At 37.0% G+C, this 27,359-nt stretch overlaps 1 protein-coding gene across 11 annotated transcripts in view; it reads left to right on the forward strand.

Annotated features, from left to right (window-relative positions):
- The window catches only part of CPEB3 (cytoplasmic polyadenylation element binding protein 3), an 83,235-nt gene extending 58,024 nt beyond the window's left edge, over positions 1 to 25,211 (forward strand). For all 11 annotated transcript variants that reach the window (XM_039708702.1, XM_039708703.1, XM_039708710.1 and 8 more), the window contains 4 exons: positions 12,247 to 12,365; positions 13,665 to 13,779; positions 16,450 to 16,631; positions 19,508 to 25,211. In XM_039708702.1, the coding sequence (XP_039564636.1) occupies positions 12,247 to 12,365; positions 13,665 to 13,779; positions 16,450 to 16,631; positions 19,508 to 19,735 (644 nt within the window). In that variant the 3' untranslated portion in view covers positions 19,736 to 25,211. The remainder of the gene's footprint in view (positions 1 to 12,246; positions 12,366 to 13,664; positions 13,780 to 16,449; positions 16,632 to 19,507) is intronic.
- The last annotated feature ends 2,148 nt before the right edge of the window (positions 25,212 to 27,359 follow it).

Below are 27,359 nucleotides of genomic sequence, written 5' to 3' on the forward strand. Positions count from 1 at the left end.
TGGGCTTTGGTTTTCGGGTTTTTTTGGTTTTGCTTTACTTTTTTTATTTTAAGCTGTTTTGGTGCATTATTGGACATTTCATTAAAAATATAAAAAGAGATATTTGAAATTATGCTTGGTGCAAAATTCAGTGAGACTTAGTCTGCTGTCAAGTACTCATGAATGAAAATATTTTCTCCCTTCATTTTTCGAGATGTCTTGTCTTCCATGTTGCATTGCTAGTCTGTAAATTTTCTGACATTTTGAATATGAGTCTTTCAACTACAAAACTTGTCCAAAAAAACAAAGGACAAGTGAAATTCTAGAGGAGAGAATGAGCTGAGGTTTGTGTGCTAGCAATCTTGAAAGAAAACAAGAAAAATGAATTGTTGGAATGAAGTGGGCATGATGCAGAGGCTATTCAGACATTGATAAAGCCTGACCTTCAAGGCTTCTCCCAGCATCTTGAATGTGCCCCAGAGGCAGTAAAATTGAGCCCTGCTCTTTCTGAGCATATGTCATCACCTCCAGATGGACTTCAGTGTCCTTTTGATGGATGGCCTTTTCCATTACTGCAGGGTCAGATCATTGGGCAGTGCCTGGTCTTTCAGCAAGGTTCAGGATTTTTGTCTGTTTGCTTTGGTAAGTGTTCACTGAGAGGTTTGGGGCAGACATCAGTAGGTGATGCCATGGATCAGCACAGTCGGTGAAGTTTTGTGCTGCAGCTGCTTCACATCATGGTTTTCTGTCTTCAGTTACATCCAGGTGATGCAACATCCCCTGAAGTCCTGAGTGAATCAATACAGATTTCCAGTATCTACTTGTTGGTATAATTTATTGAATTTTGGAATGTTTGCTGTGCTGGTGCAACACATGAATTTCCTGTAGCTGGCCTGTATTAGGGGCACTCTGTTGATATTCTTAGGGCTAGGAAGAGAAGGCTGCAGAAACCATTAGCTATGGCTAATCTGATCAAGCATGAAATCTGAAAGATTAAAATGTTGCTTACAGTCTAGTGACCTCCACCATCACCCCCAGCCCCCCTGAGGGCTTTATCTGGTTAGTTTAGTGAGCAAGTCAGGCCATAGATGTGTAGTCAGTTCCAGCAAGTCCTATTAGCTAATTTATTCATTGGTGGGCTTGATTAGCTTAGCTGTAGTAGCATGTGAGCTATCATTGGGACCAGTTGGAGTCCAGAAACATTCCTGCAACACTGAGCTTGAACAAAGGTTTTCCTGGATTTGGCATCCTGAGCAGGATGGAGTCACCACAGGTCTGCTTAGGCGCATTACCTCACATTGGTGCAGGGCCTGATGGACACAAATGTTTGTGTGTGAAATGGTGCTGAGCTGGGATCTCCAGCATGGTGAGTTACTCCAGGCTTATCCCAGTGTGCTTACAACAGTGCCATTTTGGATCTTGGGGGATGGCACAGCAACACAGATGTATCTGCAGCATATTCCTCAAGCACATCATTGCTATCTGTATATTCCAGGTTTTCCTGTTTTCCCAGATATTCTAGGGGTTTGTTAGCCTTACTGAATCTTGCCTGATGTCACAGAATACACTGATGAGTGTTTGTGAAAGCAGTCTGCCTTTGTCAGTGTTGGAGCTATGGGCATTGTAACAGCAAACCCAAAATCATTCTGTAGATCAAGCACAACTTACCTTGGTTGCCAGTGAGTTCCATATTTAGGTTGCTGAGAGAACAGGGATGCTCTTGTCACTGAAAATGAATATTGTGCACTTGGGCAAGAGAAGCTGCCAACAGCTGACAATGTGTGGAAGAGGCTCCTATTTCTAGTACTGAGCATCTACATTGTTGCCTTAACATTTCTTTTTGCCCCTCCTGTGCATTGTAAGCTTAGCACCATGTTTGTATGTTTGTGTCATGCATGAGGTGGTTTTCAATGCTTTGCCTCTGAATAAGGCTAATTCATTCCCGTTGCCTGAGAAGTCTTTGGATTACTTCCTTTGGCATCTGTTTGGATATGTTACTAACTGAACTGGCAAAATTATAAATGCCATGTGTTGGTCTTGGATAAGCAGATGCCTACTTCATAATGTGTTTACTTGGCTTTCACCCCAGAATTTGGGAATTAAATGTGGTTTTTGGTTAAGTATCTTTTGAGTACCTATGAGACATTGAGAAATAAAGAGGATGCTATCAAAAGTAGTTGCACATTACCATGTCACAGTCTGTTTATCTCTGGCAAAATCCAGATAATTCATGTTTTATTTAAATATAAATTGATGGGGTTTTCACTTATTTGCTGGTGTGCTGAGTTAAGCAATGCTTATGCTAACTACAGTAATTTTTTTCTTTCCTTTTATTTATTAAACAGATGGTGCCAACTGTTTCAAAAACACTTTTTTCAGTTGTTTTTTCTTTAACAGATTGCTAGCTTTAAATCAACTTTTAAAAAACTCTTCACTGTTTTTTCCTTGTGATAACTATGATTTTCCTAGTAATCACTAAGAATTGCACCATGTGTTTTAAAATGCCAAAAATTATGCAAAAATTTTCCTTTTTTCCCTTTAGAAAGATTGATGTTTGAATAGAGATGAGAATTAGAGTTAGAAAATGAAACATGGCAGAGCTTGCAGATAGGATGGGTTTGGAATGGGAGGAATGCCTTGGCTTTACAGTTGATTCAGGTGTGTGATGCAGCAGGCTGATCCTTTTGTGTTTTCCCTGTTCTTCAGTTTGTTGTGCTGTTATCTGATAAAATTAAGCACATTTGTCCCTACTGCTCCACGTGAGACACTAGGGTGAGGGAGATCTCATGAAAAACAAAACAGTGTAAGCAAAGTTGCACAAAGTAACATGAAATGATTCTCATGCTTTAATTTAAAAACAATTGGTGGGACAGTGTGAGCCTCTCTGATTCTCTCCAAAGTCCTGTTTAGATGGGAACACTGTTGTTGTAGTCTTCTCACTGATCTTGATTTCATGGATGATGACCATTTCCATGGTTAATTCCGTTGCCACTGCAGTGGCAGTTGTAGTTTCTGCCAGAGGAACAAGAGTGAACAGTTGCAAGGATGAAGTATGGAATAATAATTCCAATTTCATTAGTTATATTCCCAAGAAGGTATCTGGTTTATGCAAATACAGCAGTCTATTCTAGAAAACTGCCTGCTTTGGCTTCACTGATCAAATATGATACCAGCACAGTCCAGCATGCAATGCTGAGCCAATTTTTGTATTTAAAAAACTGAAGTCAGAGATCACAATATTTGTTAGAATGGAAACTGACATTCCCTACCCAGAGATACATTGTGAGGCAAAGATTCTGGGAGGGTTTTTAGATGTTGTTTACATGTGTTCCAACACAGGGACTGTGTGCAGGGTCAGTCATTGTACCCACTGACATCTGAGGCCATGTCTGTGATTTGTAGTCCCTGTGTCTTCCCACAGCAGGGCAGCATCATCCCAAATCAATGCAAGTCACAGATTTGTGGTGGCAAAATGCAGTACACACTCACGTGCTCTTCTGCAGCTGTGTGACTTTAGCTTGCTTTGCAGAGAATTTTCTTTAATGTTTTTGGTGACTTTTGTTTGAGCCTCCCTTTTTTAAGCTCTTGTTTCCTGTCTTGTCCTAAATGTTTGAGGATTCTAGGTGGTGTACTGACAATGCTGATTTTTAAATGTCTGTCTTTGAGACAGCTGTGCCAGGTATCTAAGAGCATTCAAGGAGTTTGCTTCGTGTAAGTGAATTTCTGTCTCTAAAACTATGCCATTTGCAACTTCTTTTTCTAGGGAAAACAAGGATCTGGTGAGGCAAAATATGAAAGTATTTTTGAGCCATCCAAGTCCAGGCAGAGCAAATCTGATTCTGAAGTAGCATTGCAGGATTCTTCTCTCCCAGCTTTCATGTTGCTTTCAACAGATCCTACTTTCTTTCAGAGTTGCTAGGTTGCTATAAAAGAAACCAGAATTTTTAGCAAGCATTTAACCCTTTTTCAATAATTTGAACATATCTAAGTACATAAAAAACTTTCCATATTTATCTGTAGAGGTAGCCAGACCACTTTTGTCAAATGGAAGGAGTTAAATATTTGTCTTATTCTCATTAACCACTCCTAAAACCCAAGTAGATTTTACTGTGGGTTGTTAAATCTGTCTCACCTCTCCCCAATACTATTTTTATTTTTATTAAATGCTTTTTGTTTTGTTTTGTAAATGGAGCTGTAGATGTAGATCTGTAAGTTTTATGGGCTTCAGGATAAAAGCTGCTTTGAATAATGTTTAAGTCGAGGACTTAGTATCATTTTATGTTTCATAGTAACTTTTGCTATCTTGTTTCACTAATAATTTATGAAGCATTGAATTATCCTTTCAAATCATTGAAATATGTTGAAGGGGTTGTTGCAGGTGGTGATGCAGAGACCGATTCTGCCCCAGCACTGCAGCATATTCATTGTTCTGATGGTCATCTAAAAAGTAAATTGTTCCCTACTCCCACCCCCAATCAGTTGTAATTATTTAATGCTTTAAAAACTTGAAGTCTTTCATGAAGTCCTACAGGCATTACATTTATAAAATTATGTATTTGGTTCCTAGGATCACTTCAGTGATTCTACCCCTAAAATAATGATGCAGTAATCTAAAATTGGTGCAAGATCATTGCAATACACACATCATAAATTTATCAAAGGTAATACCCCTAATTATACTTGTGTCCTCTCAAATCAGAGGTTAGGATGGGCAGTGTGAGTATTTCAGGGGCAGGATATGCTGTGGGTGCCTCTGCCCAAGGCAGTGCATCTGCCTCTCTCTGGGCTCAGAAGCTTGGAGCAGCTCAGAGCTGCTGTTTCCCTCAGCTGGCTCAGTGCTGTGCTTGGCAGATTGTGTCTACTCCATACCCTGCAAATCCTACCTGGTTTTGGAACCTACAATGTATCTGACCACTGATTATACCATGAGTGAAAGTAGTCAACTGTATGCCAGTGGAGGCTGGGCTGTTTCATTAATAAAGGTAAACACATAATTTTTTAGAGGATTTGGTAAGTCCAGTATTTTTATTGTTGTTTTTTATATACTAATCTGATCTCCCAGGAACATGCATACTCTTATTCACGAGAAACAGTTTTGGATTTTCTTTGGTTTTGAGAGGAATTTGTTGTTTAACATAATCCAGTTTTGGAAAAAAAAATCCTTCTGTTATTAAGGAGGGTTTTCCAAGCTGCATCTTTTTCTTACATCAGCAAAGACAAGAAATTTGAGCAAACCAGAACCTGAAAACAATCCACATGTGAGTGAACATTCAAACTGGTTATTAGCAGCACCACAGCAGCAAATGACAAATTGATTGCTTGATTAAAAGCAGGGAAGTCCAAGCTTAGTGCTGAAGCTCTCTATTCTGCCTTTAGAAATGTTCTGCAGCTCACAGGAGAGTTACAACTGTACAAAAATCAGAAAATATATTACTAGCTTCATCTGTGCAAATAACATGGGGTGTCTTTTCTTCTTGATTGAAGTACGTTTTGAAGCCCTTGACAACAGTCCCAAATATTTTGGGATAAGCAGCAAGTGCTGCTTGCTTTCTTTGTTGAGAAAAACATATAATTTAAAAGGAAAGCTATTTTTATTGTAAAACCCAATATCAAATTTAATTCAAAATAACTGAAATCCAGCAAGCGTGGATTTTTGGACTGGTGCTTTCTTCCTCTGAAATTTTTTTTTACCTCATGCTGATACTGTGCTTGGAATAGAAGCTGAAATCAAGCAGAGCATTTATATTTCTGTAGAATTTTCCCATGTTAATGTTGGTTGGAGTAGGACTGAAAAATTGTTTTTTTGCAAAGGAGAGTAAAAGGTTTTGTTCAAACTTGGAAACAAATCTCTCTTGAGCCATCTGTTCAGGGTAAAACCAGTAGCAGCAGACCTGACCCCCTCCAGATGATGACCATGAGCTGCTCTGCCCAGAGCAGTCACCATTGCATATTGCCCTTGAAAATCAAAATTTTAAAAATTCAATTCTGAATTTAGATTTTTTTTTTATATTTACTAGTTTGAATGCTTTTTTTCATGCTGCTGACTCAGTAAATTTCACAGATAGCTTCCACTTCATCAAATATTTAGTCTTTCTCATGTGAAATCCAAGTGACTACTCTTACAACTACAGTAACCAAATTGTATATTAGAGCCTTTCTTTTATGCTTTTATATCCTTTAATTCTGATTTATAGCTGCTATAGATCATGTTGCAGTCTGAAGTCTGATGTTGAAAATGGCTGTGACCTTTGAAAGAGGAGACAACACTATAAATTTGCTGTTGCAATGTTTTACACTAGTTTAGAAGTAAAATACCAGATAAAGAGAGGCTTTAGTATGCCTGTGCAATATTCTTTTGGTTAAAAAGCCACCAGAAAAATCCATGTAATTTATTTCAGTCTTTTCTTTTTTAATACAGGTGGGTGGGAGTATTTTTAGTACAGGACAAACTGAGATGGCATATGAATACTGTTCTTTTGGGGCTTTTTTTATCCATAAGTGGTGAAAGTAAAGTAATGATGGCTAGAAAATCTTTCTGCTTTTTGGCATGTCTTGGAACTGAAAAGACTTTATCAATCTTTAGCTGCACGTATTTACTACAGCACTATAGAAATGCTGTCCTTTGTGCTGAGGAAATATTGGGGCACCTCTGCCATGTCCCACAAATAATGCATGTCCAGAAAGCAGAGGTTCTGTGCATGGATTTGGTTTCTCCTTCCGCTTAAATTGTAGATGTGGAGAAAAACACTCTGTAATATTTAGCACAAAATAGAAGGTTTCTGTTTTCTCTGTTATTGGTGATATGGTAAGATCATTATTAGTAGGGGTTAAGTGTTAGTTTCAGTTCTTTTGGTGATCTCATGATGTGGGCTATTTAGTGCTAAGACTGGAATTATGAAGATATGCAATTTATTTTACAGAAGCTACTGACACAGAACCCCAGTTTTCATTCAGCTCTTCTCTGTGACCCACTCCATTGCTGACTTCTCTTGTTATGTCTCCTGTCTTCCATTTGACATGTGTGCTTCATTTTTTTGCTATTAAGATTCAGGCTTCAATTATTTTTCAGTGTAACTGAGGATATGGAGTACAGTCCTCTAATTAAAATCAAACAAACCCTTCCCCAGTACCTGTCTGTAATGTGGCACATGAGGAATTTCTTACATATCACACCAGCCAGGCTTTGTCTGGCATTCATGAAAAACATGTAAAAATGTAAATGTGCAGAAATAGAAGAGTCACTGTAAGATTCTAGACTGTTCCTATTTCTTATACACCTTTGTTTTTTAGAGAAAAGAATCAGCTGCCAGGGTCAAACACTGCCATATAAAATTAGACTGACTAAAAGAAATTAATCTTTGCAGCCTTGACTAATACATAATTTCACTCTTCTGCAGTAGCTAAGTGAGATTACAGCCTTTTCTATTTTGAGGTTTCTTAAGTATTTAAAGCCTTTGAAGTTTTTTTTAAAATGCAGTCATGTCACTGCAATGTTTAAAGGAAAGTCTGCAGTTTTTAACACCTCAGATTTTTTTTTTTTTTTCAAAAATGAGTTTAATTTTTAATAGTAGTTTCATCTTTGGATTTTGAAATGTGTTTTATTCATGTTCAAAGCATCTTCTAATAAGATTACTAAGGTGACTTTGAGCAATGACCCTTGTCATCACATTAACTGATTTAGAAATTTGGTTCACACTGTTTCTAAATGTTCCTTTCCTGTGGGATTTTAAAACAACTTTATTCTAAAAGTTCTACTAAGTACTACCATAATTCAGTTCAAAACTATTTTTTAAAATCTAGTAAAAAAAAAAATAAAAGAAAGGGAAATATATATTTTATGAAAATGTTAAGTCTGTTTAAATTTACTTCTTTGAAACAGCCATCTCAACCATCTAAAAATAACCCTGAAGAAATGAGACTAGAACATTAATTTTCTTTGCCATCTTTTTTTACTTAATAAGAGGTAAATTTGTATATTGAAACACTTTTATAAGAAATCTGAAGTCGACAGGTTTTATTGTAATCTTGAAGCTTATAAAAACATCAGAAAAGACAGTGAGTGGATGAAAGTTGTGCTTTGAAGGTAGCTCAGCTTGTTTCAAGCAGAAGTGGTCCTTCCCTTGTGCAGATGCAATCAGTGCCTGTGACTACCCAAAGCTGTTTCTGACTTGCTATGCACAATGTAAAGGGGACATTCTTCTCTTCATTCTCTTCATTCTGCCACCCAGCCTCAGTGTTATAAAGCTGAAAACACATGACCCTTGGATTATGATTCCTGTATCTGATTTTGCAAGTGGGCTGAATTTTGGGAAGTATGGATTTCAGATCAATTACATATGAAATCAGTAGATTATATGCAGACATGTGACATGGAGATTCAAATACTCTTTGACCTTATACATAACTCTTCATTACAGTATTTCACTTTGTTTGAAAAGAACCCGGATTCTAAGAACCAGAAATAGGTTAATCCTTCCCTGTTGGCTATGTAACATTTGCATGCCAAATGCTGGCTTTGCACCAGAAGATTCAGCTCATGGTTGATGCATTTAAACAACAATTCATCTACTGTCGTTCTCAAATGCAAGAGCTTAAATTATTAATTACATTGAGTATTCACAAGCACAGCATAAAATGGTACCCTTCAGTGATTATAATAAAATTGAACTAATTCACAATTAATTGAAATTCTGAAGAAAAACTCTTGATTAAACTCAATCTGCTCTGGACTTCATTAAGTGAGAGACCTGTACTTTTACTCCATTAGTACCTTTCGGAAATATTCCTGTTCCTCAAAGTAACTAGAAACTCTCCAGATAACCTTAACTCTCATAATGTTTGTAATGAATCACTTAAACTGAACAGAGTATAAAAATTCTAATATAACAAACTTTGTTCCTGCCTTCTCCCATGGGTTACAAAACACAGTCAGTGATTTCTTTTTACTCTGCCAAACTGTGCCCAGCCATGGAGCTGTAAAAGGAAGGTGTTACCAGATTTAGAAGACTAAAAGAAAAGCTTTTCTTTTTGTAAACATGTTCTTTCCATGAATGCTGTGAAATGCAGTCAGGCTTTTTCTGGTAAGCCATGGCAGCCACGAAGCTGGATAATCTTTAACTCTTGAGAAATATTTTGCTTTAGGCCTTTTCTCATAAACTCTACCAGCTGTGGCTTGCTAAGTTGAATGGTGTCCACAGGGCCAGTAAGTTTATTTTCTCTCACATGCCTAATACATATAATGCATGTTCTGCTGTAATAAATGTGAATGAGTAGTTCTTTTCAGTTAATAACATTGAGGAAAGATGGGCAGAATACAAACATAATGCACTGGTAGCTAAAACTCCAGTATGACTGCCTGTAATTTGTACCAACATGCCAGTTTTTAACATAAAGTATGAATATAAAGATCTTTTATTAGAAAGGCAGAATAAGCACCTTAATATGCTTTGCATCTAGCATGTAGTTTTGAAGAAAAAGGTCACTGAAGCCTTATTGCCAACTGTGCTTTCAGTAATACAGAAAGGGTCCCATCATTAGAGAAGATATGCCAATGTTGGTATTAATTGAAATAGAGATTTTTTTTTTTTTTCCTGACTGTTTAGGCTGGCAAAAATGCTTTTGCCAGACTGTAACAACTTTTAGTTCCAAGTGTATCTTGCATTTCAAGTGGCAACCTTGTTTCAAGTTTGTGGGACACAGTGTATATGCCAGATTTTTTCAGTTTATTCTCAGCAAGGTTAACTGAAATTAGACCAACTGGACTAAATTACCCTTTCATATGGAAATTGTGTCACTGTTTAGATGTCAGAACAGGACATGTACAAAGGAGCTCAGTTTTTACATTGCTTTCCATAAAATAATGAATCTTGGAACTCAGGGTCAAGGATCTCCTAGGTTGGCTTCATAAACTAGGGAAATTAATTTTCTCCTTATCCTCCCTCTGCTGTACCCTTTGAAAAGCTGTTGTGACTTTTCTTACACCAAAATACATTGTTGCCTTTTCCCAGAGAATTCCAGTGTTTATTGGCAGCTTTACAGTGATGTGTTGCACCAACAGCAGAGGAGGAGCTGGATTGCTTCTCCTCTGCCAAGAATCCAAATATCTGTGGATAGAGAACAGTCAGCTGCTGGGTTTTGGGGCCTCAAATATCTTGCCTGTTTCACTTTATGGATTGTGAGTCAGGGGCAGTCCCCTGAGCCCTCAAACCTTCGAGTGTGTGGTCAGGTAAGAAAAGAGCACTGCCAAAGTCTGACTGCAAACTGCTACCACAGTGTGCTACCAAAATTCTGCCATAGGGCATTAAATTTTTGAGGTTTATCAAATCTTTTACTTCTTGGGAAAAAATGAATACTTTTAAAAGTGATACAGTATTTCTGAAGCACAATGGGAGAACATGCTAAAGCACGCAATGCTGGGGAATTTGAAGCAACTTTCAGCATCTGCTAAATTGCACCTAGTGTGTGATAATTCTTTATTCAATGCCAATTTTGGCATAAGTATTTTCCAATTTATTTTTTTTACACTTTGAATTCAGGTTCCAGTATATCTTCTGCTAGAGAGTGCCAATCAAATGAAGTGCATGCATGAAAGTACATGTTTTCCTGGATGAACAAGTAGATGCAGCTCTAAACAGTGGCATTGTGATGAGAGGGAAGGTCTTCAGTAGCAGCAATGCCTAGAACTGCTCATGGGGAAAAGCTGCACCTTTCTGAATTTAAGGTTTCTGCATCCCTATGTGCTTCTAGAAAATGAGTAAAAATACCTTTAACTTTGGCAGGTATCTTTCTTGACCATATCAACTTCTATGATCCTAATATTATCTGAAGTTCTGTTCTTTATTTTTAATTTTTATGTAATCTTTGTTATTCTTTGGTACCAGAAGTCCTTAAATGATTGGAATAGATGTGCATTACCAGGTGTTGAAATAGTGTTGGACTTCATGTCATGCTCCTCCTTTTATCTGTCAGCACAAGGCTGCTCTGTAAACAGCCTCTGTGTCTTTGGTGGATCCTTGCCCACAGCAGGAGAGTGGTTTTTTCACAGAGGTCTAGAGCAGTGAGGAGCTTTTACCTCACTGAACTTCATGGCAGGCTCTAGCCCCGGGTTAGAAAACTGAAATCTCACCAACTTGGACTACTCTTCTAATCTAGCAACCAGAGAAAAATAACAAATATCTGTTTGGTTCCTTTTAACTGTTTGGGGAAATTATGATCATATAATCTGCTGTACCCCCAAAGGGTGATCAACTCCAGCTACCACAGATGAAACCTCTCTCTATGACCTAGAAACCCCCCAAAGTAAGACCCACAAGTGGGAAATTACAAAGGTCACGCCCAGCATGTTCACATTGAGAAAGCTGTGCTGTAGTGATTGTGGAGCAGAGAGGCAGTGCCTGCTTCATGGGTGTCCTCTTGACCAGGCAGCTCCAGTGATGCAGCAGCCTGCTGTCACCTGGCTTTGCTGAGTGCAGAGTGCTGTATTAGTGTCACTTCTCAGATAGCAGAAGCATGGGCTGCTTGGGTCAACTCTTCATTCAGATTTAACAACATTAAATAAACTCAAGAAGGTTTTCTTGGCAGCTGCATTCAGCAGAGCACTGAGTGCTACTCACTTAGGTGTACTGGCTAAGGTAAAGCCCTAAAATTCTGAATCATTTCTAACAATTTTGGTAGACTTTCTTCTTTCTTTTGAACTGCTTTATTTAAATACAAATAACAACAGCAGGTCTTTTATTAATAATAGAGCACAAAGCATGTTGTTCTTTTTCACTGGGCTTGCTGTTTTTAGTGAACAATTTTTTTCATATTTAGGTATGTATGCATAGAATATTTTCCTGTTTACCTGTCCACTTTCTTAGTCCTTTCTTCTAGAGTTTATTAATTGTATATAGTTAGTAGACATTTTGTGCCTCCATTTTAAGATATTAATCACTGATACCAGCAGATACCACTGATAAATAGTTCCAATGCAGTTGTTGGGTAATAGAAACCCTGATTCACCAGCCTATATTCTCACTGCTCAGAATAATTAATTAATCAAATAAACATCCTCAGATGCAGCAAATACTCGTCTGTATTCTGAAATCAGTACTGTGGGGCTCTGTAATGAGGGGATATGTTCAGTGAATTTAATTTATGAAAACAAACTACCAACCTCAACAGTTATTTGTAATTTGTATATTTTACCCACTTCTCTGGCTTGTTTGTTTAAAATGCTCTATAAATTAATCTGCTATTTTTCCTTCTTGTGCCCTTATCCTTTCCAAGGTTACGCCTTTCTGCTGTTCCAGGAAGAAAGCTCTGTACAAGCTCTGATAGATGCCTGTCTGGAAGAAGATGGAAAACTTTACCTATGTGTGTCAAGTCCCACAATCAAGGATAAACCAGTAAGTAGCTTATGCCATGACACTTATGCTGGTTGCTAACCCATTTGCTGTTACTCTTTTCAGTTAATAAATAAATAAACAACACTTAGAGTTAATTATTTGTCATTTCCTGTTTCTGACCTTGCTGTTACATTGAATTGACTTCCTATCAGTATAACATGGTTTTAACATTTACTTTTTTCTGATAAATGCCATGTTCAATTAACTTTTATATTTGGTACTCCTGGTATGTTTTAGAAGTGTGCATCCTTTTACAGTGTTAGCTGTAAAACAATGGAATGGTAATTTTTCATCTATTTCATTTGAGAGAGAAGAAAGCCTTATGTGATTAAATGAAGAAACTTAACCCTGCCAAGTTAAGATCCAGATAGCATTAAATATCCCCTGTATTTTGTTAGGTTTTTTAATTATTTTTTTATGTATTTAATAGCTAATCAGCTTATAATTTAGGCCTCATTTACCTTATAGAAACTATGGGGTAAAATCAACTACTGCAGGCAGCTATAGCAGAATAGAAGACATACAGTAGCCTGTTTTTATTGTTCACTTCTCTAACATTCTTTAATGCTGGTCCTTTTTTGTGCCTATAAACAAATGAGGTGAAAACTGCAGGCAAATAAGATAAAAAATGTGCTGCCTTTTAAAAGTACTATTAAAAATCATGCAGAGATGAATGAACAACCCAGGAATGCAGAACAGTGAACAGGTTGTATGATTCCTAGGATCAAAAGAATGGATTGATGAACAGCTTAATCTAAGTAACTTCTGAGCAGTTTTTTTCTGTTTAATCTAAAGATTTCTTATCAGCTGTGTTGCTTGCTGCTCAGTAGAAATAGACATCCACATATTATACAAATTCCTTTCGTATCCAAGCAGAGAAATTAATTTTATCAGCTCCTACCAGTGCTTTTAAATTTCTGGGTTACTGTGTGTGATTTCAGGAAAGTTCCAAACTGCAACTGTAATTGCACATATATGGTAAAATGTTCTGAAAGTCCTTTCACAGGTTTCTGCCTATGATGGCGATTAGGGGCAGGGAATTAATGAGTGTAGGAGTTTGTCATGAGGACATTTAACTGAAGCCTGGCCTCTAGAGGTGATAAATGAGTTGTCCCCCTTCTTTCAGATACTTCGATAAGTACGTTCTTGGTTCTTATAAAATTGTCTTGGTTCTTTTAAAACCACTTACTGCTTTTGAAATGTTCATATTTTGTTTTTAATTATAGGAAGATTTATTATGTTTTTCTTAGTTTTAATTAAGTGGCCAAGTTCCTCCGCTAAAAATGATCCTTAATACAGGTGCAAATTCGACCTTGGAACCTAAGTGACAGTGACTTTGTGATGGATGGGTCTCAGCCTTTGGATCCAAGAAAAACAATCTTTGTTGGAGGAGTTCCACGGCCTCTCCGTGCTGGTGAGTAGAAGGAAAATGTAGGACATGAAGCAGATTAAGTAGAAAAAATGAGGAAAGATAAATAGCATCTGTAAAAGATCAGAAAATGGACTCTGTGTTTTCCAAAGATCACAGCTTGCTTTCTAATGCAAGGAGTCTCTTCCTGTTTGCAAAATACAGTGAACATTTTTTATCTTTTAAATAGATTACTAATTAGGATTGCTAGGAGAAAGAGTTTTCCCCAGTTTTGCATAATATCCTGGAACTTGGCTGATTTTTTGTAATGTAGACCATCTTAATTTGAACCCTGATTTGTTTGCTGAGGTGCAGACAAGTTTCCTTTGACTAGAAGACAAAGACCAGACCCTTTCCAAAGCAATTCCAACCTCAGCCCTATGACTTCTGCTTCTCTTTTATTCAATCCTTACCTTAATTCTTCCATGGAGCTATGCACATGGCCTCTCAGCTGTTGTCCCAAAAAATTTCTCCCAGCCCAGGTCTCTTGATGGCCTCACATGAAGAGCATTTTCCAGACTTACTCCTAATGTAACTTCCCTCTCTTAATTTTTTTTTTCTTCACCCTTGGCTCTTTTTCTTCACTTTTATTTGCAGAGCCATAGACAAGACTCCTTAGCTTTTGGCCAGAGGACAGATTTATCCCGGCCCAGGATTCCTGGCAGTCCTCATTTTGTTTTGAAGGCCCCATTTGAGCACTGCTCCCAATTGTAGCTCAACCCTAATTTCTTTCTTCTAAATTCTGACATTTTTGGTGAGCCAACGACAAAGTCATGAAGCAATTTAAGACATTTCTCCTAGCCAGATCTTTTGGCAGCCCTCACTTCCGTTTATACTCGCTTTCCAGCCTCACTCCAAGGCAGCTGCATGGTTTGTCTTTCTCATCCTCTCAACCCTAATCCTAATCCTGGGAAACTGTAGTAGACACTACACTCCATCACTGTCTGGAAGAAAGACTTTCCTTGTAGCCCTCAGTTTCTTTCAGCAGCCACTTTCCAGCACACTGGAACTTCAGCTCCTCACTTTATATTTTGCCCAATCCTAAATCTTTTGGGAAGCTGTACCAACATCCCCCAGCCATTGCTGACAGTAAGATTTCTCTTGTTCCACATTTCTGGCAGCCTTCACTTTCCTCACCATCTTAAAATAAGGCCCAACTGTAAGGTGGTAATTATGTAAATAGTAACAATTAAACCTGAGCTCATTCCTAATGAGTGCCTTTATAAAACTGTATGCCATTTGGCCTGTCATAGATCACATTTGAAATGGATTACATTTGAAAACTGATGCCTATAAATAGGTAACTTCTCCAAAGCAGACAAACAGTTTCTATTTCTTCATTGTTTGCATCTTTAAATAGCAGATACAGAAGTTTTTCCTAAGATATGTGAACACTGCCTGGTTCCCTTACCCTGGAATCCTATATATTCTTTCTCTATTGGCAAGAGTAACTTAGTGGAGCTACTAAAGTAATTGTATTTGTGATGTTTATTCTGTACTGTCACTTTCTGAGATCACTACCCAAGTGATGATTCCAAGCCATTAGAAAGCAGAAGAATGTATTAATCACTACATTGAGGGTAGGTTTTCCTTACTCTTTGGAGCAGAAGTATCACCTGGTTTGGTAGAATGAGTCAGACATTGGTTTGCTTGCTGCAAATGGACAGCTTAGCATACAGTCTTCCCTGCACACAGATTTATACAAACACATATCTAGTCGATTTACTACTGAGAATTTTGGGACAACTAGGGGAATTTAAATGTTCAGTGTTTGTGAGTTTAAATTTTATTTTGGGTAGTTAAATGGTAACTTGCTACAGAAAGTGTTTTCACACATTAGCACTAGAAAATGGCTGACTTGGCAGGGCCTGTACAGGTCTCAGTTCTTGCATTGTCCCATCTGACAAATTTACTGGCCTGTGAGGCTTTACAGAGAGCTTGGCTCCGTGGCCATACAGCCTTGCACAATTTACATGGCTCTTCCCTGCTTTCTTCTGCCTCTTTACTACTTCCTTCAGTTCTTTCCCTTAACTTTCCTTCTGTATGTGTCCCAGCCATGCACTCAACCTGTCTGATTTTATGAATGATATTTATAACTTCTTTAGAGTTACTGTTAATAACATGAAAAGCAGCAAACCATTTCAAAAGATCCACAACCATGACAATGTTCTACCAAAATACTTTTTTAAATCACATCTATAATGTAGGCTTGCTTTAGCTGCAGGAACTTGAGATGTTTCACAGATTTTTGTTTTAAATGTGAAATGCATCTTTGATATCTTTTGAACCTTAGTACTTAGGGGAAAATATCAGATTCTAAAACCAGGAATATCCCTAAGTGATCTTAGATATAAATTAGCATTAAAAAGCCTACCAAGTACTAGAGCTTTAATATGCAATATTGAAAATTCTTGTTCATCTGATACCTACTTTAACAGCATAACTCTGCATTTTTTCCACACTTCAGCCACATCAACTTTTTACAGATTCTGGTTTTTGCCATTATATTTTACTATAATTCATGCAAGGTTGATTGAATCTGAGTTTCACTTTGGAATTTTAGACTTTGGAAGACACATCTGATAAGGCAAATGGTGCTTTTTTAAATGCAACAGTCCAAATGCAACACCATGATTTATGTTAAATCTGTTATATTTAACAATTGGCTTCTTGCAGTTGAATTGGCAATGATTATGGACCGTTTATATGGAGGTGTCTGCTATGCTGGCATTGATACAGACCCAGAGCTGAAGTACCCCAAAGGTGCTGGCAGAGTGGCTTTCTCCAATCAGCAGAGCTATATTGCTGCTATCAGTGCTCGCTTTGTCCAGCTCCAACACAATGACATTGATAAACGGGTAAGTAAAGCAGCAAGGAGCAGAAGGGCTGTTACCAGACTGGACAGGTATTTAACAAATCTTTGCTGGAATTGTGTTGGAGAACATTAAGTTCTGTTCTTCAGATGACATTTGTCAATTTTTTAAAAGCTTTTTTTAAGCATCTAAAGCAGAGTGAAAAAATACTCTAAACATACTGGGTTTAGTGCTAAACCCAGCAAATAGTTGATTGTAAGCTTGTTAGTCCGTGGTTCTCCTTTGAATTCCATAGGTCAAATTCCATAGCATTTCCCAGCTTCTTTCTCCTCCTTTAGATGTTTGCTCATTGTGCATCAGTGCCTTTTAGTTTAGTGACTACTTGTATGGTTTCTGACAGTTTTGCTATTATTAGGTCATTTTCTGTCAGTAGTGTAGGTCTGGAGTTGAGGTCCTTAAAGCACAGGTTTATTGTAATTAAAACAGATCAAAAGTCTTCAGAATTATTTAACTAAAGTGAAATACCAAGAGGTGCTTGATAGGCAGAAGGGTGAGAAATGAGATGATTTTTTTCAGTCCATATGAAATCCCTAAAGGGCTTTTCAAATATGGAGTGAAGTTACAGTAGTCACTGAAATTTGACTTGAACACATTAAAAGAAAGCATTACTTACTTTCCAAATTTTTTTTTCCTTTAGACCTTCTGTCTTCACCACCTGATTACACATAGAAACAGCACCCTTGTTTTGAGGGCTCTGGATTTAGAATTATTCAAAAGGACACATGGCATGGACTGCTGCTATGTATTTTTCTGACAGGGATGGCTTGTTTTTTCCTTAATCTGGTGTAAATGATTTCTTCAGAAGTCAGTTTAACAGGTACTAGGTGTTCTGTTATGTGCAATATGCATATAAATCTGCACAGCTGCAAAGTTCAAACTATTTTGACTTTGTCTTTACCAATCTGAATTATACTTTTTGTCATTTTTGAGGAGGTGATGGAGTTATAAGTCCTCAAACAATTTGTGTATGGTGCTTTACACCATATTACATTAACTAAGACAGGGCTATTCCTAAACATTTCTTGTCCATTAGATTCTGAAAAATCTTCCAGAGAGATTGAGAAGATTACTTTTGGAGTCTTAATCACATGGAACCCTTTGAGATTTATGTATCAGCCATGCTTGCTATAGGGGGCCTTCTAAGCTTTAGGCTAAAGCCACAAAAGGTCACTAGCTAGTAATTTTTTTCATCAGTCTGTTTTTTTTTTCATTTGGGGGACTGATAATTTAAGTTTATTTAGTTATCTTTAATCTCTTTCAAAAATGGATTTATGTGTGAGTTTGAAGAAGTATGAAGTTTCTTAATGAGTTCTTAAATTTTAATGTAATCGATTCAAATCCCTGAACTGCACAGCCAACTTTCTTAAAATTATTTCACTAGTAACCAATGCAAGAAAAGATGAGACAGAAAGAGACTCTATTTGAGACCTTTGCAATTCATACTTGGGAAATTTGAGTAGGTGGGGATCTAGAGCTGTACTGGACATTGGACCTGCTTTCTTCCAATTTCATTTGAGACAGTGCTGTTTTATTTTACATGATGCTTCTAATTTTAGAGATATGGCATCTGATATGCAAAATGGCAGTTACTCAGACTTGCTCCATGCAATACTAGTAGCAGGGTGTAATTAAAAAAATAGATTGGCAGACCAAGCCGTTCCTTAGGCAAGAAATACAACTCACTATAGAAGCTTTACTTCAAAGGAGTAACATTTATTGAAGTGTGATTGGGATAAGCTGAAGTCAATTCAGCATAAAGTTTTTTGTGGAATGTTTCTTGTCTTTCAGCTTAACATCTAATGCTATGTTTCTTTAAATCTCTGTGTATTTAATTGCTGTTGCTAGGCTCAGGTTTTCCTCACAATATACAAATTGTGCTGGACTAGCACTTGCACAGTTACACCAAAATTATTTATAATAAATATATACTTCAATTTTTTCTGTATTTTCTAGTGCAGTTGACTGTACTTTAACCACTTTATAAATAGCATTGGAGAGCCATAAGAATTAGACATGCATGAACTCATGATTTCCCTGTGATGAATGAACACTCAATTTAAATGTGTAGGCACAATTCATAGGGACATATTCAATGTCTGTAATAGCATTATTGCAAGTGCCTAATCATGCATCAGTCCTGCTGTGTTTGGCACAAATGCTTGAAGAACAAAAGGCATTCCAGCCCTAAGTTGTTTACAGCTGAGTGTAGGGCTAAAGTCAGCAGCTCTCCAGACTATTTGGAATTGATGGTAAGGCCCTAGTTGGAACTACAGTGAAATTTTATTGTACCTCAAGAGTGAAAAATCTTTAGATAGTGATTTTGCCAACAAAATGGAGAGTATTAATACAAGTGCATTTAATTTTGTTTCATTTGAATTTCTTATTAGTCTGGTCCTGCATTTTGCAAATTACAAAAAACCAAAGAAACAAAAAAAATATTCTGAGGGAAAAACTTCTGAAACTCACTAGACCTCTGAAGTTTAGAGATATGATTTTGTTTATAAGTTTTCTTCCTAAATGCTGCTCTCATGGCCTGTCCCTGTTGTTAGTCTATTCAGATTCCTGGAGCTTTCTTAGTGGAAAATCCTTGGAGATTTTTGCTGTACTTCCATTTTAGTGCTTTCACAGACCCAGCTTTTCCAAGGAATATTGATTAGTTATGGAAGCACACCCTTCTTTCTTGAGATTTTCTGACAGGTAAAGCGCATGGTATGAAAATTTAACTACCAACCTCTTGGATTAATCCTGCATCAGCTGAAACCCTTCAGTAGAGACAGGAAGAATTTAAATATTGGGGTTTGTGTTGTTGCTTAGCAAAACTATGAAACATTCTTACAGTTGTTTTCTTGTCCCTGGTGCAGGTGGAAGTGAAGCCATATGTGCTGGATGATCAGATGTGTGACGAATGCCAGGGCACTCGCTGTGGTGGAAAATTTGCTCCATTCTTTTGTGCCAATGTTACCTGCTTGCAGTATTACTGTGAATACTGCTGGGCCAGCATACACTCTCGTGCTGGGCGGGAGTTCCACAAACCACTGGTAAAGGAGGGAGGTGACCGGCCCCGCCACGTCCCGTTCCGCTGGAGCTGAACCGCGGCCGCACCCAGCAAGAAGTACTGGAGTAAATAAAATTGAGTGAAAAGAGAGCGCTGCCTCAGGGCTTAGTGTTCTGGAAATCTGTGCATTCGTCCTCGACTTTAATGAAGATATGGGTCTTTTTATTACTATTATTATTATTTACAGTCACATTACTGAACTCAGTGTCCAGTATAATACAAACCGGCAGAGTGTAACTGTACTGATTTTGCACTTTGATTCACACAAACATCTGCTTGGTACCTTAATTTCCTACACAAGACTTGTCACTAGTGACATTATGTAGACTGCCATTCTCATCAGTCTTCACTGGGCTGATGCGTATGTGATGAAGATTTTTTTATTGTAATTATAATTATTTTTATTTTTAAACTGGAGCATGCACTTATTTTCAGAAATTTAGACTTGCCCCTAGCAGATGACTTACCAAAGGTAATATTCACGAGTAGGTGGCAGATGTAGCAAAAACTTAAACAGATATTCAGCAATCATTAGTTTGGGTCATTTAGAATAGTAATAACCCTTAAAGAAAATAAGCCTTTAGTTGCTCTCGATTTTGACTTGTAAGGATGATACCTCATAAGCTGGATCAGACTTTTTTCTTTTATTTTGCTGAGGATTTGGTTTTTTTGGTTTTTTTTGTTTGTTTGTTCTGTTTTGTTGGGTTTTTTGTTTTGTTCTGTTAGGTCTTTTAGTGTTATGTAAATGTATGCTGCAATAGCTTTTGCTGCTATTAAAATGGTATTACTAATACCATAATACTCTATTCAGGCTAGGGTATCAATTAAAAATGAATATGTGATTAAAATAGTGATGGCTGCTGAAAGGAGATCAGTATAGCATACAGAAAAGCTTCCAAGGAAGGTCAATATTTTTTGACTGCATGTTTACTTAATCAGGTTGCTGCATGCAATAAATTTTATATATGTCTAATATAAAACTTGCCCACAATGCACAAATTATGAATCTACGTAGGCTACAAAATGCTCAGTAACAAAAAAAAATTGATTACTGACTGGAGGAAGGCATGCCTCAGTAAATGTAATGCTTCTGAAATTAGGATCAGCCCATTACAGAATGACCTATATTACAACAAATATAAAAACTAGCTGTAGGATATTCTTAAAAAAAAATTTGTGGATGGTAGATGAAGTACTTTGCGGTGCTCTGTTATATATCGTGCAATTTATTTTATATAGTAAAGTGATTATGTCTAGTACTGTGATCAAACTTAACTGTTAAAGCCTCTGTATCTGACATTAACACATTTTTGACAGTTCATAACAGGTACATAAACAGAAATGAGCTCTTAGTTACAATCTCTTCCCTAATGCTTGCATCATTTACGTAGCTGCAGACTTGTCCAGAAAACCAAAGAGCTCATGCTGGCGTACATACACTACCGATTAGATAGTCTGTCAAACTACTAACCTAGGCACATTTAAGAAAGTTAGGAAACAAAGTGGTGCTAAAGAAATGTCTGCATATTAAAGTAACATGAGATGTCTGCTCTGTGGATGTGGCGTTATCTCTCTAATCCCTGGATGTATCCTGTGAAGCTTGAATACAATTAAGACCTGCTAACACAGTGGACATTTTTTTAGCATGAACTATGGGGCTGCAGATAGCATATAAATATAAACACACTTGGTATACTAATGATTGTGAGAATGTGTACACTATTATTTTTTCTTTTTCCTCCTTTGTTTTTGCAGTTCTGGGGACAATCTGACTGGATATGACACCGCATAGTAGATTTAAATGTTCTGGGTTTTGTTTGTCGTGATGTCCTTCTTTGTGTCTAATTTAGTAAGTTGGTTTTCCCGATGTTTAGTTGCAAGTATTGGCTTTGAAAGGATTTTTTTTCTGTTTTTGGAGAAAAAAAAAAGAAAAAATAGTTTTTTACTGGTTTAAAATGCTTATTATAATTATCCCTTTTGAAGTTACTTCTGGGCGGTTTTGTGATATTGCTTTTCCCAGCCCAGGTGTCCTTTCTGTTTTTTTTCATCTGTACAAGACATTTTGTTATGCACTACTTTTTGTATCTAGACAGTTTTCAACAGTTGGCTGATGATTTTTTTTAAAGAAAAAGGCATGCTTTCTGACTGACATGATCTTTTGCAATACCTCAATTTTGAAATATAGGAAAGAAAATGATATTTTCTAAGTAAGTTTATTCAGAAAAATATATATTAATTTAATTCTGCAAGAAAAATGATTTAACAGATGGGTAACTTTATTTTTTTCATGCTTATTTGAGTTTTTTTGAAAATGAAGAAGTTAGAGCTTTATAACTGTAATATTAAAGATCATAGCTAACCTACAGAAGTCTACCTAATTATGTGAAAGAAGTAAACCTTTTTGAAGAAATACCCCTCTTTCATGTAGAAAAATACTCCCAGAGAGAAAGAGAGCGAGAGCGAGAGAAGCTGGAAAATGTACAATATAGCATAATGTTGGATTAAATCTGAAACAAAATCATCATAAAGAACAGGTGTAAACACAAACTCCATTTGGTGCTGAAAGTTGTGAATAGAAGGTGAAAAAATATTTTCCCTTAATTTGTATATTTATAATCAAGTGTGATTATGCACGACTGACCAGAATTGTGAGAGTTCTTCTGTTTGTATTTTTTTAAAGAGAACTTTTTTTAGTTTATTAAATTATGACATGCTCCCTTTTGTTTTGTAAATGAATGTGCCCCTGAGTTGTTAATATGTTATATTAAAAGAGGGTCCTTCAAAAAAAGTTATTTTTTAAAATATGGAGTTCTGAACTGCAACTTGACTAAGAAGCCCCTGGGTACAACAGGTCCTATTGTGGCCTTTTCTGATGTGAGACTTGAACTAGTCGATTTTTTTGAAGGCTAACCTAACCTCGACTATTTGTTGTTATGTGCAATACTGTTTGTACTGTTTGTATAAAAAAAAAGAAAAATGAAAAGAAAAAAGGCATAAATCTTTATTGCAGATTTATTTTCATTGCAGACTTTAGACATTGTGATTCACTAAAATCATTTTTCTACTGTCAAATATGTACCTTTTCTTCATGCTGGTATTTTTTCAATAGTAATGTAGCCTTTGTACTGAGACAAATTTTCATTGTTATTTTTAGAAAGATTTTTTGCTAAGAAAAAAATTAAACATATTTACATATTTTTCATTTTTATTTCGTATTTTCTTTAAGGAGTGCTTTCTCAACCATTAATATAGTTGTTTCTGGGAGAGACTTTCATATCTGGTCAATGTCATTAATATTATTTTGTATTTTTACTTGGAATAAATTAATTTTATGATGCTGATTCTTTAAAAGTTTATTTTTTTCATTTTCAGTTATTTTTGAAGCTAAAATCTTTGTAATATTGTTACTAAAGTGTCTAGTTTTTTGAAATGCAAAGCTTTATGTATTAACTTGCTGATGTGGTTTACAATAGTGTGGCAATGATGAAAATGGTTGGTTATGTAAAGTGATTGGAAAATTGTAACAAAGAATTGGGCAATAAAATGACAGAATGAAGCAGAAAAAACGTGATATTTTGAAAAGCCTTTTCCTTTATCAAAATGATTTAGGGAGATAATAGGGATGTCACAGTACCAGTTCGCTGTCTAGATTTATACACCACCAGTGTTGATGAAATACTATTGCCGTTATAAGGAACTAAATCTGTTGAACAATGGGTTTTTGACCCTGCCCATTCAGCATAACTCTTCATTACTTTTCTTGTCATGAACTCAATAAACTCTCTTTTCAATAGCCTTAGAGTGAACCTCCTAAAATATATATTCTTCATTGTATTTTGCCACCGTGTTATTTATTTGACGAAATTGCCCCTTTCCTGCACAAGTCCCTCTCTGCATGCGTTTCTCAGTGGCAGCGTGGAGCCGACTGTCGGTGCCCACAGCATTTCCTAACCCAGCCACCCCACGTGGGTGGGAGCTGCCAAGTTAATGCAAAACACTCTCTGTCCATCCCCTGGTAGCAATGCAGTAACTCATATTGCCACCACGTCTGAACATCCGTTCAGCTTCTCTGTCTTTCTCCGTTTTTCTCTGCCTCTCTTGTGTCTTTGTCCTTTTTTTCTTTAGTATTGGCAAAACCAAGGGCCAGTATCAAACGCTTTTCACCTCCATTTCCATCACCTTTGTTTCCCTATGCAGCCAGAAGAAACCCCTTCCTGAAGCCAGTGACTCTGTTCTGGCACCTGAAACAATCCAGACTAAAACTGGTGTTGCGTAAACAGGGCATACAATGACTTTCTCTAGACAAAACTCTCGCTTCCACAAGTTGCTGATGACCTTTTAGACTTAACTTCTGCTCGAGCGTTAGAGTGGCTCGTCCGTGACTTGTGGGAAGAACTGTGCCCAGAGTTGGTCTATTGTGTATCCTCTGTGTGTTCAGTTCTGTAAGTAATGTATAGACTAGATCAAATAGTGAAGTAAAATTTAGACTCAAATTAGGTACTACTGGTTGGAATGTACACAAATTGCAATCAAAGGAGATTAAGGAATGAAGAGGGAATAAAAAATTCCTGCTAAGTGGTACAAAGTTTATGCTTATATTTCTGCCGACATGCTTGTATTTTATAGCCTGCTAGCAAGGCATGGGCTAAAACAAATTGTATTGCAAATATGCAGTTAGCAAATAACTTTGCTGATTTCACTATCTGTTAGAGTAGTAAAAAAAAAAAAAAGAAAAAAAGAAAAAAAAAGGCGCTTAACTGGGAAAAGCTCCCATGTTAATATTTCAGTATTGTGACATCTCTACTTGCAAGGTATGAGTGAAAGATTAGTCACAGATTTGTAGAAATGTCTCTTTTGTTTAATCTGGCTTGTATGTAGTTGCTTTTATGCTGGTTTGTATGATGTCAGCTAAACCCTTTTTCTTTTCCTTCCTTTCTTTCTTTTTTTTAAACAGACAAACTTCTTAATCTCTGCTGCTATAGTGTTCTATCATACCACGGAGTATTTTATATTCATGTTAGTGACTACTCTATACCCCAAATGGGTAGCTGGTCAGAAATCACATTGGTCACATAAGTCTGACACAACTCAAATTTACAAGACAAAAAGTTCATCAGTAAGTAGAAAACCAGGGTGCTAACAAGAGATAATTTTTGCTCTTTTTTCTTTCCTGGATGTAGTTCTGTTGGGGTATAAAGTATTAGATATTTGTAATTTTACTGTCAAACTAATGGACATAACTTTTAGAGCATTCACAGCTAAGATCTCTGTACTTGTTTTTCAACTAATTTTAAATGTACTGTATCTTTTATTACATGTTCTCTTAGATTGTTTTTTGCTAGTAATTCTAACAAGGCTTCTTCCTTTTTGGCTTGGACTAATGCTTGTATGGAACTGCAGTACTGTGACTAAACATGGAGCTCAATGCTGCTATTGCTTACAACTGCTTAAACTTTGTAGTTTGAACTTTATTTTTTTCTGTAATAACTTATTAAATATAGTTGTATGAAGTACTGATATTTGTCATCCTTTGCACATGCTAAGGAAATCTTGGGATATGCATTATGGGAATGTAAACTAGGTATGAAACCCCCAAATCTTGTACTGGAAAACTGTTTACTAGATAAGATTAAGCAGACACACCTTACACACACACAAACTGTCTTTTCTAGTTATTTTATAATGCAAGTATTTGGTCCAATTATGTATTCTCTCTAAAATGGAAAAGCCACCTTAAAGAGGTATTTATTATGCTAAACTGAATGTAAATACAAAAATATATATGATGGAAATATTTCTGGGAACGTAGAAGCAAGAACCTTGAGAACAGGAACTGTTGAATTATTTTCTGTGAGCTAAAGAGAAGTTGCTGGCTAACATATTGCACTCTTTTACTAGCAGTTTAACAGCAGTTGCAAGCAGAAATTAGACTGATCAGTTAAAAAAAAGAAATAAGCACTGCAGGAGAAGTTTGTAAAAGTTGCTTTTTTAAGAATATGAGACAATTAAAGCTCAGCAACACAGGTGTTTTGAATGCCACAGGATACTTGAAAAAATGTGAATTCTTATGTCAGGGCAAGTGAAAGCCTCAAGAACAGTGCATGGTCTGTCACTGCTTCCTTTGGGTGGCTACATAAACGCAGCTCAAGAGCCCTGCTGGAAGTATCAGCACTAGAAATCACAGGCTGACTTGTTTTCAAACTGGTAGTGAGTAACCTTAACTATCAGGAGAATGGTCTGACTGCTCTGCCAGGAGAAGTGCTTTTACAAGGCAGTGATCTGTAATATTCATTCCTGGACTGAACAGAATGTATGAGAAGCTGAGAATGTCTTACTTCAGAGCTAGATTTGAGAAGGGAGTTCTTAAAAACACCTTCCAATTAATTGCTTAGTGTAGCCTCTCACAGTTCAGTATTCCAAGCCTATCTGGACAAAAATCAATTTGAGTTTAGCCCCTCCTCAAAGAGAACAGTTGTGGGAAGAAGTGCAGCTTCTTTGACTCCTCTGATGCTCAGTCCTTCCCTTCTTGATAAAGTCAGCCATGCTGCTGGCAAGGTACACTGATACTGACAACTCCCTTCTCCAGCTGATAACAGCAGTTACCTCAGCCTTTGCCTGCATTAAAAAAGGCTGCAATAACTTAAATTTAACCAATCCACTTTACAAAAGGCTGCATGGCCCCTTTTGCTTCTGCTTGGTATGCATTATTTTGGCGAACTTAAAATAGTCACCTATGTGACTGTGGAAGTGTATTAAGCTCCCAAGCTGAACATTTTGCACTCAAGGCACCAAAGCAACATGTTCCCCCTCACACAGACCTGCAGAAAAGCTGAAGCTTAGCTCTTAAAAGCCATAATCTGCTTTCCTCTGTTTAGCAAAAGATAAACAGCGTGAGCACAGGGGCAGAATTGACGCGTTCTCTCCCAGGGATGAACGAATAAATGGGTTTTAAAACAAGTAACCTATGTAACCTGCTTTCATAAAAATGTTACAAGGTACTTGCAAAACCCTTATAGCACACAATTTGATTCTGAACACAGGGCGAATCTGAATGCACCAGCTGCACACACAGATGATGCCTGCTCAAATGAATCCTCTCTCTCCCCTGGGGCAAGCAAGTTTTTGCAGTTTATTTTGGGTGACAAACTGCTCATGCAGCAATTAGAGAAGGAAACATGATAAGGGTCCAGAAATCTCCCCATTTTCCTGCTTTTGAAGGAGAAATAAACTATCAGCAAGTACAAAGTCATATGGCAGGCCCTTGGCAACAGCTGGGACAATTTGTGCTGTCCCACCCAGAGCACAGCAGCTTCCCAGTGTGTCTGTGCCTACCATTACTTGAGCACTATGGGAGGCACCTGAGACTAAATCAGTAAAACCTGGTCTCCATTTAGGAGCTTGAATGATGTTTATTTGCTAGCAACTTCCTAAAATCCCCTTTGAGCTGCTGCCCTAGCATTGCTTGGGCCTAAGTTTTTGTGAACAGGAATATATAAACCTGCTTGTGTTGTAATACTTCACAATTGTTCAATAAACCAAGATCTACTTAGATTCTCAGGGTATTCCCCTGTACTTTTTTTTCACCTATAGGTCTACATACAGAAAGCACTTGCAAACATATTTATCATGTTTCACATACTGGAGAACAGAGGTGTATT

The sequence above is a fragment of the Passer montanus genome, unplaced genomic scaffold, assembly GCF_014805655.1.
Source record: "Passer montanus isolate IOZ18808 unplaced genomic scaffold, ASM1480565v1 scaffold21, whole genome shotgun sequence".
Taxonomy (NCBI): domain Eukaryota; kingdom Metazoa; phylum Chordata; class Aves; order Passeriformes; family Passeridae; genus Passer; species Passer montanus.